Source organism: Limulus polyphemus, unplaced genomic scaffold (genome assembly GCF_000517525.1).
Source record: "Limulus polyphemus unplaced genomic scaffold, Limulus_polyphemus-2.1.2 Scaffold2233, whole genome shotgun sequence".
In the NCBI taxonomy this organism is placed as follows: domain Eukaryota; kingdom Metazoa; phylum Arthropoda; class Merostomata; order Xiphosura; family Limulidae; genus Limulus; species Limulus polyphemus.
This window is the reverse complement of record NW_013667843.1, coordinates 131,999-146,747: the sequence shown is the minus strand read 5'-3', so window position 1 is coordinate 146,747 and position 14,749 is coordinate 131,999. Positions and strand designations below refer to the sequence as shown.

At 32.2% G+C, this 14,749-nt stretch overlaps 1 protein-coding gene across 1 annotated transcript in view; it reads left to right on the top strand.

The window, feature by feature from the left end:
• Positions 1 to 9,999, top strand: part of LOC106466352 (mushroom body large-type Kenyon cell-specific protein 1-like) — a 59,586-nt gene extending 49,587 nt beyond the window's left edge. Inside the window, exons 6-7 of the mRNA XM_013926631.2 lie at positions 2,597 to 3,086; positions 4,105 to 9,999. Coding sequence (XP_013782085.1) covers positions 2,597 to 3,086; positions 4,105 to 5,286 — 1,672 coding nt within the window. The 3' untranslated portion in view covers positions 5,287 to 9,999. The remainder of the gene's footprint in view (positions 1 to 2,596; positions 3,087 to 4,104) is intronic.
• The last annotated feature ends 4,750 nt before the right edge of the window (positions 10,000 to 14,749 follow it).

Here is a 14,749-nt window from a genome sequence, read left to right as displayed (position 1 = left end):
TATATCTTACTAATGGTCTGCTTGCCCTGGCCACTATACACTCTATGTACTTGTTTTCATCATATGTGAGGTCCTCTACCTTGTAATACCAAGGACGGGACATGGAACCTGATCTGTGCAGTTGGAGTTTAATAGATACCTAGCAGTGTCTCATTGAAGGTCTCTGTCTTCATAATTCAGTGAACTGGCTATTGGCTTTCTGTTTTTTCTATGTGGGTTTGGAGTTGCCTATCTGTGTCCATTATTTCTTTATACTACTTGTGACTTATCCTACTGGAGTTGGTTTGTTTCTGGTCGTGTTTGTATGGTTATGGATGGAGTGCGACTCATGTTGATTATTTATACCTGATACATTTTTTTCCGAGGTCCTTCTTGTACTAGGTCCATGTCTTGATGCCACCCAATTCATGACACTCCACTTCTTCGAGAGCAATGAGCATACCTGTTCCAGAAATGGTGCAGTCCTCCACATGTGTGCTTCTCTTCAATTACAGAGCACACCTGTTCAATTCTCTATGGACACTTTCCGCGGGGGTCTTATTTTATCTTACACCTGTCCCTCCACCTATTCACTGTGGTATTGTAGCTATTATGTGAGAAGAGGTATGTATTGTATTGGAAGTTTTTTTACTCTGAAAATAGATTTCTGGTAGATACCTACTTCTACTCGCACACTTCTGGCGTCTTCTTTTTCTCGTGGGCTTAATCTCAAAAGGGTAGTCCACATAAAGTAGTACAGAATGAACCAGCTGCTCTAGGAGAGTGTATTGTGCTCTTATCAGTGGAGAGTTATTGCATTATTATATATTATTATATAATGTGTTGCTTCAGTTGAAAAAAAAAACAGTAAAAGTGTCATCAATATAGTGTTTGTGATATAGTTATTTAAACTAACAGGGCATTTCTCGAACCAGTTTTTAATGGAAACTGAAAAACAAATTAGTCATAGCAGTTATGGGTTTTGATTCTATACTAACCTTATCATTTTGTTGAAAAATATTTTTTTTAGATAAACCATTTATTACTCCGAATAAAAGTATTAACGCCATCCACAACTCTTTTTGTAATGAAGATGACAAACTTCAGATAAATGTTTTCTTATTCTACCGGACATTTTGGCTTACGCCTTTTTCAAGGGTTTGTGAACATCACAGGTCACAAAGCTGATTTTATGTTATAGTAACCAAAAAATAATATAAAATTACAACAATGTAATGGAATGGTGCTTGTTGAAGCATGCTAAAACTATTGTTGAACAGATTAGAGTCTGACCATAAAAGTAAATGTGAAAAAACAAAAATAAATGTATCTTACATGAAATAATAATAGATTTATAAGGGCCAGGCATTGTATCTGTTAATGGAAGAGAATGTATCTGTCAAGAAAGTTGTCACGAATGTCTAAAATTTTGATCCAATAAGGTGCGTCGTTAATTATGTTGTGTGCCTTGATGTAATGTTCAGTGCTGGCTTCTTTGTTGTCAAGGTTTGCAATGGTATAAATGTGTTCTTTTAAACAATCATATATTGGACCACTGAATTCACCTATATATGTAGCTGAACATTGTGTAGGATTTTTCTAAACCATTGGTCTGAGCAAAGTATTTTTTTTTTGGACTTGCATATATTGTTGTTATTGAAGACTGAACGAGTAAGTATATCCTTCAGTGTTTTACTAGGGTTTTGTATGATGTGGATATTCAAACCAGATCTTTTAATTGCTTGATGAAGATGAGTAGTTAAATATTTATCCACGAAGGGCATAATCAATGAAACAGTGTTTTAAAATAGAAGCAATATGAAGAGTAAGTAGGATAGATTTCAATGTAATCTGTTGAGAAAGTCATCTATGCTGTTTAGGTGTGAAGGGATTTTATTGAGGAGAGGGTGAAGTAGTTTTTCGTGTAGGATACAGATGCTAACGGAGAGTCGCTTATGGAGAATATGGGTCTTAGAGGTGTGTCAGATATATGATTTTTGGATAATCCATACAGTTAAGGATGATTTGAATGAGATGGTTCAAGATTGTCTAGAAGTTGCCTGGGTATGATAATTTAACTTTTAAAGTTCTTAAAACTGTCTTTTGTATTTCTTTCTAGTTCTTTTGTAGGATCTTTGTTAAGTGGTTCATAACTAGATGTATCTTCTGGATGAACCTTAGTCTTTTCTACATAATTGGGTGTATATTCATTAAAACAAAGCCTTTGCACCTGTCACTCATTGATAGCTTACTGCTCATTTCTTGAAAGATTAGATTTTACGTGATAATTCTTAAAGCTATTTAAAATCCTGCAATCATTTTTAAGTTCTCAATACTCTTCTCTGTAGTAGGACATGTTTTGGGAGATATGAGTTTAGGAAAATCGAAATGTACAGGAGAAAGGTTAAATTGTGATTCATCCACATTGTTATTGGATATAGATATGTCTGTATACATAATTATGTAATGAACTCTGTTTTTATGTAATAGATCGTGTTTATTAAGGAGAAATAAAAGCTTTTTATCTTTAGTTAGATATTAGGTGTGTGTCCTTATCTATATTCTTTGAATTTTATTATAAATTTATATTTATAAATAGCTGTACATTTCTCCTCAGACAAAAACGCCGACTTGACACTGGTTACAAGCGAGCTTATACAGAAGACGAACTACAAGCAGCCCTACGAGATATTCAGACTGGAAAGTTAGGTACACGTCGTGCAGCTGTTATTTATGGTATTCCACGATCAACTTTAAGGAATAAAGTTTATAAATTGACATTGGAAAGAAAAAATAAACATAGAGGTACTTCTCTAAAAGCTGGTAGAATTAAGCAATCTTCTGTTGATGCAATTCAGCCAAAAAAGACTGAAGGTGACAGCTCAGACGTTGGGAGTGAATCGCTGCGACAATTGTTAAAGATGACCATAACACACAAGACACAGAACACCAAAACAATCTCACCAAGTGAACAGAATAAAATAAGGGAACCTTCAAATATGTGGCCATTTATTAGTCCTGATTTCTACACAAGTGACCATCTGAGCATCCATCGTTTAGTAAATGGTCTTGAGTATAGCCATGCTGTTGCTCCCCTCATATCTCAGGTGAGTTACTAAACCCTCATGTGTGATAGGATCTCACATTAAAAACCAACAGTTTCAAAATATACTTGCCCTTCTTTATTAACTGTTTCTTCTTTTATTCCTTTCACTTTCCATAAATATTTATTATTATTTTTTTCAAGGACATCAGCACCATTTGTGTTTTCTTTTGTTCTGATGATAATCTTTGTTCTTTGACTTGGTTTATGTTAGACTTAACTCTACATCGTTCAGTTTTTTGTTACCTATTTGAATCATTCTATTCTTGTCACCACCTAAGTCTAATTATTAATTTGTTGTTTTTTTTACTAGATATTAGTAACTAATTAGTTTATATCATATATTTTGACTTAGTCTGGTGCCATCTTCTGGGAAGCCCTGGTAATGTATGTGATGGCAGGAACCAGGATTTGATCTAAGTCTTCTTGTTAGAAAATAGTAACAGTGAGGAGTCAGTTGCAAGTTCACAAATGAAAATCAGTAAAATATTTGTCTTTCTTTGATTATCTTGTAGGCTATTAACAGAACATTTTTACATTATTGATTCAATACTTTTCCAATTACTTTTTATTTAGGTACCCTGCTATATAGAAATGAGTGGAACAAAAGAAATGTTAATGGTATTAGCTTGTTTATCAAAATTTCCGTTATCGGATTTTCATCTTCTAAATCATTTAATCAGGTCTCAAAAAAATAAATAAGTAATAATAGAGTGATAAGAAACAAGTGATGTTATCAAATAGACACTTATTGTAACCTTTATTATACACTTACATAGTTTACTGATAAAAGTACATTTTTACTGTCATTCACTCTGGAAGTGTATATATAATAAAGTTTATAAAAATATGTATTATCTTATTATTGTATTTTAATTTGAAACCATTCATACAAGTATAATAATATCACTCTACAGAGTCTTAAGCACCTTTCTGGGGATTATTACAGAAACATGTCATATAAGTGAAATTTCATTATAAACTGTTTATTAATATAATGATCTTACTTTTTTTTATAATAGATGTTAGCGGGGATAGAAGCCTTAGCTTTAAAGAAACCACCTTGTGGTCACAACATTCTAGATCAATCCTTGACAGACATTAGCCAGCTACCAGTACTGCCACACCTCATACATCATCTTGCGGAAGAGCGACTTCTTGTTGAATGTGATCGAAATAAACAGCTTAATGAAGGGAAAAGTAAACAGGAGAAGGAAATGTCTGAGTGCTTATCCAATGTGATACTAAAAGTTCCGTCCTTTAGACCAGGCTCTCAGACAAATTTGAACAAAAGTGGCACAACTAGTGCTCTGTCATCTAGTCAATCAGGTCATAACCTGGGAAGTAAAGGTATATCTGTTTCCTTGAAAGAATTGATTGCCAAAAGTATTACCCAGAGGGTTGGCAAAACTGATGTGTGCCTAAGTAAGGAAGACAATTTAATTAACAATCAGGCAGTAGAAAAAGAAGAGAAAGTCTGGAACAACTTGAAAAGCAGGTTGGTATTAAAATCTTCCAGCCAGGACTCCTGCCCAAACTCTTCTCAAGTTGTTGAATTGCCTAAAAAAGAAAGAAAACAAATACGTCCTAAACGAGGGCGTTATAGGAATTATGATCATAATAGCTTGACATTGGCTGTACGTGCAGTACAGAGAGGCGAGATGAGTGTTCACCGTGCTGGAACTTACTATGGTGTACCCCATTCCACACTAGAATATAAAGTTAAAGAGCGACATCTGTTACGTACCAAGAAGAAAATAAACTATACTCAAAAATCTTCAGAAAGTTGGACTTCTCCTAAGAATAGTGATAGCAAACAGAGTTTAAAGAAACTTTCTGGGGCGACAAACACGAAAGGAAATGAGTTAATAGTGTCTCCAGGTAAATTAGAAGGTTCATCTTCACAGCAAACTTCCTTGCCGTCCCAAATTTCACTTTGGCAAACTATGCCATTTTTTTCTGTTGACTTTCCAGGGCTGAATTCCAGCTCTGGTAACTTCTTTGCCTCTCAGATGATGCGCAAATTGCAGGCTAATGCTCAAAGGCAGGAAGGGGAAAGAGGAGAACAACAGCAAGAAGTAGGAATTTTGGAAAACCTGATTAAGAAGACTCTTGAAAAGTCAGTTTCTTTGGAAGAGAAAAGCGCCTCATCCCTGATCTTTTCTAGTACTAAAGAAAGTGATACAAATCTAAAGAGAAAATAGTAGAACTTAATTTATCTTCTTTTTCCCCAGTCAAATTGTGGAAGCAGTGCTGAAGCACTCTAATGTGTAGTAGAATCCTTTGTAAGTGTTTATCTTCTGTTGTTTGTATTTGTAGGTGGTGCACTTGGTGCCTTTTTAGTTGTCTTGTGTTATTTACCACTTGAAGATCAACCTAGTCCCAGCTGTGATGGAAGTAAAACTTATTTACTCTATTGTAATGTATAATCATGTGGATTTTCACATCACTGTTGCTTTTTTTTTATGAATTTTAAATTGCTAAGTTTATTCTTATTATTTTTATTATTATTGTTATTCAAGCAAACAGCATTGGCAAGACTTTTGTTAGCAACTTTAACTGTGATATTGATTTTAAAGATATTTCCATTCTTTATAGAAAAACCATTCCACAGATATTTCCTTCTGTGTGAGCATTCCAAAATTTATCTAGCATTCCAATTTGGAAAAAGGGTTTCTAAAAGTAAGTTGACTCTAATATTTGACTGAATTTCAGAATAAGTAAACTATACTTTAAATGCATAAACTCACATCTTTGTGATGAAGTACCTTTTTATGACGTTTTGTTTGTTATTACACAAAGTTTGTCTTCCATCTCTCCCATATATCACTTTATTATATAATATCCACATTAATGTTCACGACACCTCCCCCGAACAATTTCACACATTCATCATGTATTTGTGACTGTTTATGAAAGTGCAGTTTGTCAGTCTTATTGTTTCATACATGCTTTTGTTTTGTGATCTGTTGGTACTTATCTTTAACTTTTTTTCTCTTGTTTCATTTCACACGTTCTTGGATTGCATTCCTATAGTTCCATTTTCTGAATAATACTTTTTCAGTTTACGTTGCTAGCATAAATGTTTGTACTAAGCTACATGGACTTCATCTCAACTATTATATTAATTGTTGTTGAATTGTTTTTTGTTTTTTTAAGTTTAAATGCTTTATTTCTTGCTGGCATACCCTTATATTGCTTTTTATTTTGATCACCAGTGGAAGAGACTTGGGTTTAAGACTATGAAGGGGAACTCTTGCAACGTATTTGAAACATTTGATTCATTCGTATGGATGTGCTTTCCCCCTAATATTTTGATTTGGGAGTGGCAGAAAATATTTAACCTCTCCTTCATCTTATATTTCTGTGAATTTCTAGAATTCTGTGTTTAGGCATTCAATTGATTGTCAGCTTAGCATCTGGTGGTTATAATTGAACTCTCAAGATTCATTAGTGATAGCTTTTGACAGAATCCTCTCTTTTAAGTTATTTTGCTCCTGATGCATATGTTTCTCACATTCATGCTTCATTGTTCTAAAGGATTAAAATGTTTTCTTCTCACTGATTTAACCATAATTTTTGTTATTCTTTATGTTAGTTTTGGTTATCAATTCTAAAACCCTTCTAAGAACAGGTTTTGTCTATTACATAATCTGCTCCATCTTGATAATGGCCAAAGATTGACAGTTGAAACTATTATTTTGAATATGGGGTTCCTGCTGCTTGGATTAATATCCTGTATGTTGATTCTCATTTTCCACTCCCTCTCTTTACCATTGTCAGGAGGAGACTCTCTAGGCTTCTGTTGAAACTCTTCATAGAGCTACTATTGGAGTTGGCTTTGGTTTTTTTTTAAAGCTTATTTCCTAATGCTCATTTCTTCCTTCAGGACATTTTGTAAACTTCTTTTTTATGATTGATTGGAATCTTCTCCCTACCAATATTTTTTTCCATGGAGTGTGTTGATAATACTGTTTTATTCCTTAGCTGTTTGCTCAAGACGTTCTGTCTTTGAGGACATTAAATTCCTTTTAATCTTATTTTCTCTAGGCTGTATCTGTTTCACCTTTGGCTATTGTGTCATTAAAGGATGTTGTGATACAGTTTGTCTACCCATGAAAACAAAATCCCTTATTTCTGTGGCTCAATTCCAGAATAATGCTTTAACTTTTTTTCATTGCATAGTTTGGGAATAGTTCTTAATGCTAACTGAATATCAAGTACTTGGTCTTTGATGGTATACAATTCTCTTGCTTATTGTCTGTAACTGTAGATAGTATTTTTCAGGTTTGGTACATTTTCTTAAGTAATGGTGTTCTTATTAATCTTGATAATTTATTTGTCACTATGTACTTTTAATATCTGGAAAATATTCATTCTGTATTTTCAGATGCTAGATTTTTTTCATGGAGTTCTCGCATTGAGATTATCACCAATTTTGGATTTCGGGCACCATGGAAATTCTTTAATTATCCCTTTAAAAATGCCTCAGTCATGACTCCCCCCCCCCCCCATCTTTCAGTTTCTGATACCAGACTTGTTGTAGGTTCTCAAGATGAATCATCTAAAACATGATCTTTCATCTCAGCCCTTATGTTTAACTCCCTATCTATTCAGTGTTAAGGGTTCTCACTGATTTACAAAAATATATTTTTCTACAGTAGCCTTCCTTTAAATAAACACAGCCTTTGTTTCATCTTTCATTTCAACTTCTTAGTATGAAGTCTCACTCCTTGTCTTCCAGGAAAAAGCTCTGTCATGTGCATGGAGTGTGTTTATTTTAGATAGTCTTTACTTTCTTTGTCACTAGTTACCAGTCAGTTTAATATTCCTTCAGCTGTCATGCTCTCTCTACCTTCTGTATCTGTAATTGTCTTCATTCCCATGACCTTCTTGCAGGCTATGCCTGTTCATTCTTCTATCTCTTGTAGTTTTTCTGGGTTCTTAGCATTGAGCACACATCATTTTGTCATGGATGCCATATTTTATCTCTTATTTTCTTTTTTTCCAAGGAATGTGAATTTGTTCTTTCCTATCCCAAATTAAGCTCATTCTCCTATTTATCAGGTCATTCTGGATTGGAGTTTCGATTTTCCATCCAGGCAGTTCTTAAATTTGTAGCTTATTCTCTTCTACTAGAACTTCTGCATAATTGATTTGGACTTTTGCCAATGATTTTATTTCATGTGGAATGCCCCCATTAACTTGCAGTATTCTGGACTTAATTCTTGCAGTAAGTTTTCATTTGCTTGATGAATTAAAAGTTACAGTCATTCTTTCTGTTGTTTTACTTTTTTCTTCATCACTACCCTTATGGTTGAGGAATTTCATGGTGAATAAATGAAAAATACCACAAGGAAAATATACACAAAAGAATCAAAACATTATATTTTTTTATTAATCAAAAAACCACTATGCTTTAGCAGAATCTAAGAATGATTTTGATGCTATAGAAATTTCAAATACCAAGACACCCTTCTATAGCATTGATTTGAATTTGGTCCCCCTACTCCATTTTGAACTTTTTGTCTGCGCCTTTCATTGTGAGATCTACATGAACTGAACATTCAGAATGTCAAAAAAAGGATATTTCAAGATATAGAGGTATCTATAATCAGTTCATTTCAAAACTTTAGCCTCAAACATATTCATGTTTTAAGAACTAAAAATTAAATGTGCAGTCAAATTTAATGTTCTATTTACCACTTGTTATTAAATTAAACAAATTTCCAGGAATTTCACCTTGTTCACCCTGGACAAGGGCAAGTCAAAAGAATAGACTTCATACACCAAAACCAGTATAATTCAATGAGTAGTGGTAAATTGAATGACAGATTGGGCTTCACATTTATTGTTTATAATTTAAACAACTTGTCTGGCAGAATAATTCACAAGAATGAATTAGTAGCATAGATGCTACTTAAAATACCTATATAAATATAAGATTACTATATGAATAATGACATTTCAAAACACCATACATATTTTGGTGATAAGCATCAGATGCTTTTGAATGACTAATTTTATTTTTTATAAAAACTGGAGGTTTCTGTTATCATCAAATCGATTTATATGTTTTAGAAACTCGACTGATGTTATGTAACATTGAATATTTTTGGGTAATAATTCATACTAAGCAGACATTGTGGAATACTTGCTGTGTATGAATTGTTTACTGTTTGATTAGTACATCAAATACTTTTAAACTTTCGTTACTCTTTAAGTAAACTTCTGTCGTTCAAGTGCTTGCATTTGGTAATCATGTTAAATGATTAAAAGGACTAAAAGCCAAATGCTCTTTCGATATTAGAAAGTTTTTCTCATTGCATCATGATAGTTTATATTATACAGAGTTTTCTACATGTAGTTCAAAATGTATAAATTCTTTACATATTCAGTTAATATAATTGAATTTGAAAATGCCTCTCTTACTGTTTAAAATTAACTTTATAATGTTCTACTCTCATGAAGATGAGAAGGTTATGAGTGGGATGCATAGTAAGGTTTGAAGTTTTGAGGACCATGTTAGGTATGTCTTGACAAAAAAAGCATTCAGTGCAGCTTAACATACGAAAATTGATTTCTAGCATGATTTAAACCTTTTGTTGCTATTATCTGATGCAAATTTCATATAAGGTTACTGATATCTATTCCATGAGTTTATCTACATATTCATGATTATTTTGTATTGTAAAAATGGTTACATGGGACCTCCCACTACTTCATCATTCTAGTGTTCAAAATTGATGTGAAAAAACTAGCTTTTACAGCATGAGAGACCTATGAAATATTATACAATCTCCACTTTTGTATCTTAGCTTGTTGTTGAAATGGAATTGACTTGTAAATACATAAAACTCATCTGCACACATGGAATGTTTGTACTAATAGTAAGTGAAATAAACAAATGAATCTATTTTTACTGATATTTCCAAACAATCCTAACAACAGATTAAAATGTCACTTTTACATTAAATTTAATATTATGCAGTTAACCTTTTTTATGCCTATGGGTATACTTACTTGGAAAACTAGAATACTGTGGTTTTGTTTTCACCATGTAAGAAATAAAATAATTTTGGATGCTGTAATCAGTTAATTTCTATAGAAGATTAGGTTTTTTTGAGGAAGAGCCAATGGTTTTCTTGTTGTCACTCTATAAATGGCAAAGATATAGTGAAATAAAGAACTTTGCCGAAAAATCGCTACTCACGTAGTAATATATAGGTCCTATTTTATATCACATTGTATGTAAATTAACACACATACATCAAAAATAGCATGGTATTTTAGAATTACACACAAGTCAGTAAAGAAGTGCATTATTTATTGAATATTAATGTTGTATGTCAAAACTGTTCAAATGTCATAGCACACTGCAGGCATGATATATATCGAAAACAACTAAATTTTGTTAATTATATACACATTATCATTGTTGGGCACATTAGAGAAAAAAGTACCTCATTACTAGCAACCATTTTTTTTAGAAAAAGTAATATAATATCCTTATATATATTATTGAATAAAAAAAGTAGTATGTTATATTACTCCTTTTATGTTATTCATTACATTTTTTACTCTTGTCCTGTGAAACAGTTATTGTGATTATTCCTCACTTTTTTGTAATTATATGTCTGGAAATTGATTTATTAATTGTATGTCAATCTAACTGTACAGTAGCAAAAGTAGCCAGATTAAAACAAAACTAAGAACTTGGTGCTGTTAAAACTTGTATGAAAGACATTTTGTGAACTGATTTCTGAAAGGAAGATTATATTTAACATGTCATTCAGGTATTTTATTTGCATAGAATTTAGAAACTGAAATTTACTTGGTTATAAAAAAAATAGAGTACTAATGTGGATGTAAAAAGGAAATAGGACGACCTTCTTTCATTGATCCAGAAAATAACTGAAATATCATTATTCCCATTCAAATTCCAGTGTATTATAATATCTCGTTAGTAATACTAATAGTAATACTATTTCAGTAATGAGTTACAAAAATGACATGTTACTCCTATCTCTGCATATTATACCATATATAAATGTGTACAGTTTTTTTTATATGTTTTACTTCTTTGATGTTGTGATTTACAAGAATATGACTCTTGATAATTGGATTTCATTGTAAACAAACTAACATTCATAGGAATGTGCCATCCATTGTTGGTCAAATTGGGGTTATTAAACATTGGATAGAGGATTATTAGAGTATCTCAAAGAGAATGCTCCCTTACCTTATTCCTGGTAGTATGTATATACATAGTTATTTAGGTAGGTATTTGTTCAGTATACTGGGACAAAAAGACCAACTTCAGGTACCTGGGCTTGTCTCAGCTCACCCAGTTTATACTTGAAAAAATTTTAAGACATAGGGAGGAGGATGGGGACTTGTGAAGTATTAAGGTAAGGGTTTCTAGTTCTGCTTAACATCACTTTGTAATTATTAAATAAAAGGGTGGAGGTTGGGAGTCTTATAGAAATATAGGGTGGCCTACTTCTAGTATAAGAATATTTTTTGCCTTTTCGTACATCTCATAATATTTAAAAAAAATAGAGTGGAGTTTGAAGTTTTTTATATTGTTAAATTTTAAGGTGGTTTAATTTTACTTCAAGATTATATTTAAATATTAGCATTGCTGCTTTCCCACAACTGGCTACAGACATTAGGAGTTGAGACATTGTACGTTCAAACACTCAACTCCTAACTCTTGTGTGATTCTGTGTAGTTGCTGGCTAGTTTGACATTGCCATCTGGATCTTTTCTGATAAATGGAATATCCCCAACCTGTTTGGGTGCTATGGCTACAGGCATTATCTATTATGACTCAAAGATGACATTGAAGACTGGTAATGGAAGAAGAAGTTTTGATTTTGTAGTCTCATGATAATATTTTTGTTTTGTGTGTATAAATAAAGCAATAGTTCTAAAGCTACCAAATACATTAGTTATAAATAGGCGATTTTTAAATCAGCACTATAAAACTATAACGATGAAATTAGAATAAATCAAAAACATTACAAAGAGAATATCAAAATTCAATTTTCCATTACTAGATTTTGTCAAATTAAAACTCATAGTAGATAATTGTCTGTGGTCATAACCCACAAATGCATTGGAGATATTCCATCTATCAGACAAGATCTAGATCTAATGTCAAACTTGCCAACAACTAAGGAAAATCAGTTAAGGGTTAGGATTTGAGTGCTTGAACCCACAATGTTTCAACTCCTACTGCCTTTTGCTGTCTGCATGCAGCTATGGGGAAGCAGTTACTCTTAATATTTAGATATAGCCTTAAAGTAAAAATTTCTATAATGTAAAACTTGCAACCTCCACCATTTTGTTGATGTGATGAGATGTACAAAAAGGTAGAAATATTCTCATAGTAGAAATAAACCACACTATATTTCTATAAGACTCCCAACCACCCTTTTATTTAATAATTACAAAATGATGTTAAACAGAATTAAAACCCTTACCTTATTTTGTTCAAGTATAACCTGGTTGAGCTGAGACAAGCCTAGCTACCTGAAGTTGGTCTTTCTGCACTAGTATACTGAACAGAATACCTAAATATTTAAAGTTAGTTACGTATAAGCTAAAGATGACCTTGAGTAATGGCCTCTTTCTTCTCCAAAAGGTAGTTTCCCTAATCTAGAGTTTACGTTTTAACATAATTTCATATTTATTATAAAAATGTACAGACATTATTTATATGGCAGTACTTATAAGCATTAATTTTCAATTTATTTATGAATAATTGTACATTATCCTATTGTTAAAAGTCTTTTTAATTCGGAGATGGGAATTCCTTTTAATGGTATAGATGTAAACACTGTTAGAGGTAGGTAAAATCAAATTACCTTCTTTTATGAGAAAGAGAGAATCCTCAATAGCCGTAGATGTAATTAGATCTGAAATCGGTTAAGATATGGAGATATGATCTGAAAGTTTGTACTTGAAAAAACAAAAAAAACTCGAAGCCATCCTGTGAGCCGCTATGCCGCGGCTAAAAATAGTCAAACTGTACCTTCTACAAAATCAATGTCTAAGTAGTGTCGTTGAATATCACTATAGTTAATTCTTTCCAGTATAAGTTCCTTTAGATATATCAGGTTTGAATTAAAATTGAAAATGTTGATAGTGATTAAATCATCTAGGTAACGAAAAGTATACAAATATAAATTAGAGTTTGATACTGTTTCAAAAATGGATTTTCATAGAAGAACAGATACAAGTTGGCCATGTTTAAATAGAAACTTGCACCCATCGAAATACCCATTGTTTGCTTATATACTTGCTCTTAGAAAGTATAAGTATATAAGCAAACAATGGATATTCCAATGAGTGCAAATTTATCTGCTTTTCTATGAAAATTAATTTTCGTTACATAGGTGGTTCATATGTTTCTCTTAGAAGAGATCCAACAACAAAATTTCAAAACTTGATAAAAAAAGTGTTGCCCAATATATATAAATTTGTTGCCTGAACAAAAAAAAGTCCGATTCCTTCCAATTTTTGACTACCCCGTTTTTGTTCTGTAACTAAGATTCGTAAGTTAAACAATAGTTGTAGACTATATTAAAATATTGAACGATCAACGTTGTATAATATACAATTAAAATTCTAATTAAAAACCGATCAACGGTCGCAGAAAGGCACTTAGAAACAAAAGTGAAAATTCTGCACGTGCCAATTATACTGGTCAAGTCATTCAATGGGGGAAAAACTTATTCTGGCTCAACCGAATGATATTACAGCTAGAAAAATTAGAGAAACCACATAAATAACGAAACACAGTAAAAATAATTTAATCTTAAATAAGGATGAAGGGTTAGAAAAGTAGGTGATGTGATCTTTTTTAAATAAGTAAACTAATAGTTAATAACTATGATTTTTCTTTGTATTTATATGGCGCACAGTATTTGTTTTCACACTGCTGAGGATGAAGTGAAGGACGCCGAAATATGTAATGCCTTTTTACGACAGTTGATCGGTTTTAACTAGAATTTTAATTGTGTATTATACAATGTTGAGTATTTTAAATATTTATACAAGTTTGTTTTAATTTTATCTTATAATAATTTTAGACTTTTATCCAATAAGACATCTCGTTTCAGTATGTCGCAAAGTATATTACTTAATGGTTTTGCCTTTTTGAGCAATGAGAATAAATATACTATTAAGAAGTTTGCTGAATTTATTGAGAAAATTAAAATCATTAAATTTAATCCTTCTAATAAGTTGGTATCATTTGATGTAGTTTTGTTGTTTACTGAAGTCCCATTTCAAAGACATTTCCAAGCTTCCATTTTTCCAATCAAAATTGTGGACATCATTAATTATCTAGTGTGTGTTGAAAATTCTTTTTTCAAAGTTAATGAAAGTAATATGAGCAGAATGTTGGTTTAGCCAAGGTTCCATTTGTATGTGATCTTTATTTGGATAGATTCAAACGTATTGCTCTTGATTATGCTTCTTTAAAACCCGATTGTTGGATTAAATTTGCTGATAATACGTTATTGGTTTGGCGGTAAGGAGAAACTGAGTTAAAACATTTGCTTATTATGTAAACAATGTTGATCCTTCTAAATCTGTTGGCCTGGCATGGCCAGGTGGATAAGGCGCTCGACTCACAATCTGAGGGTCGCGGGTTCG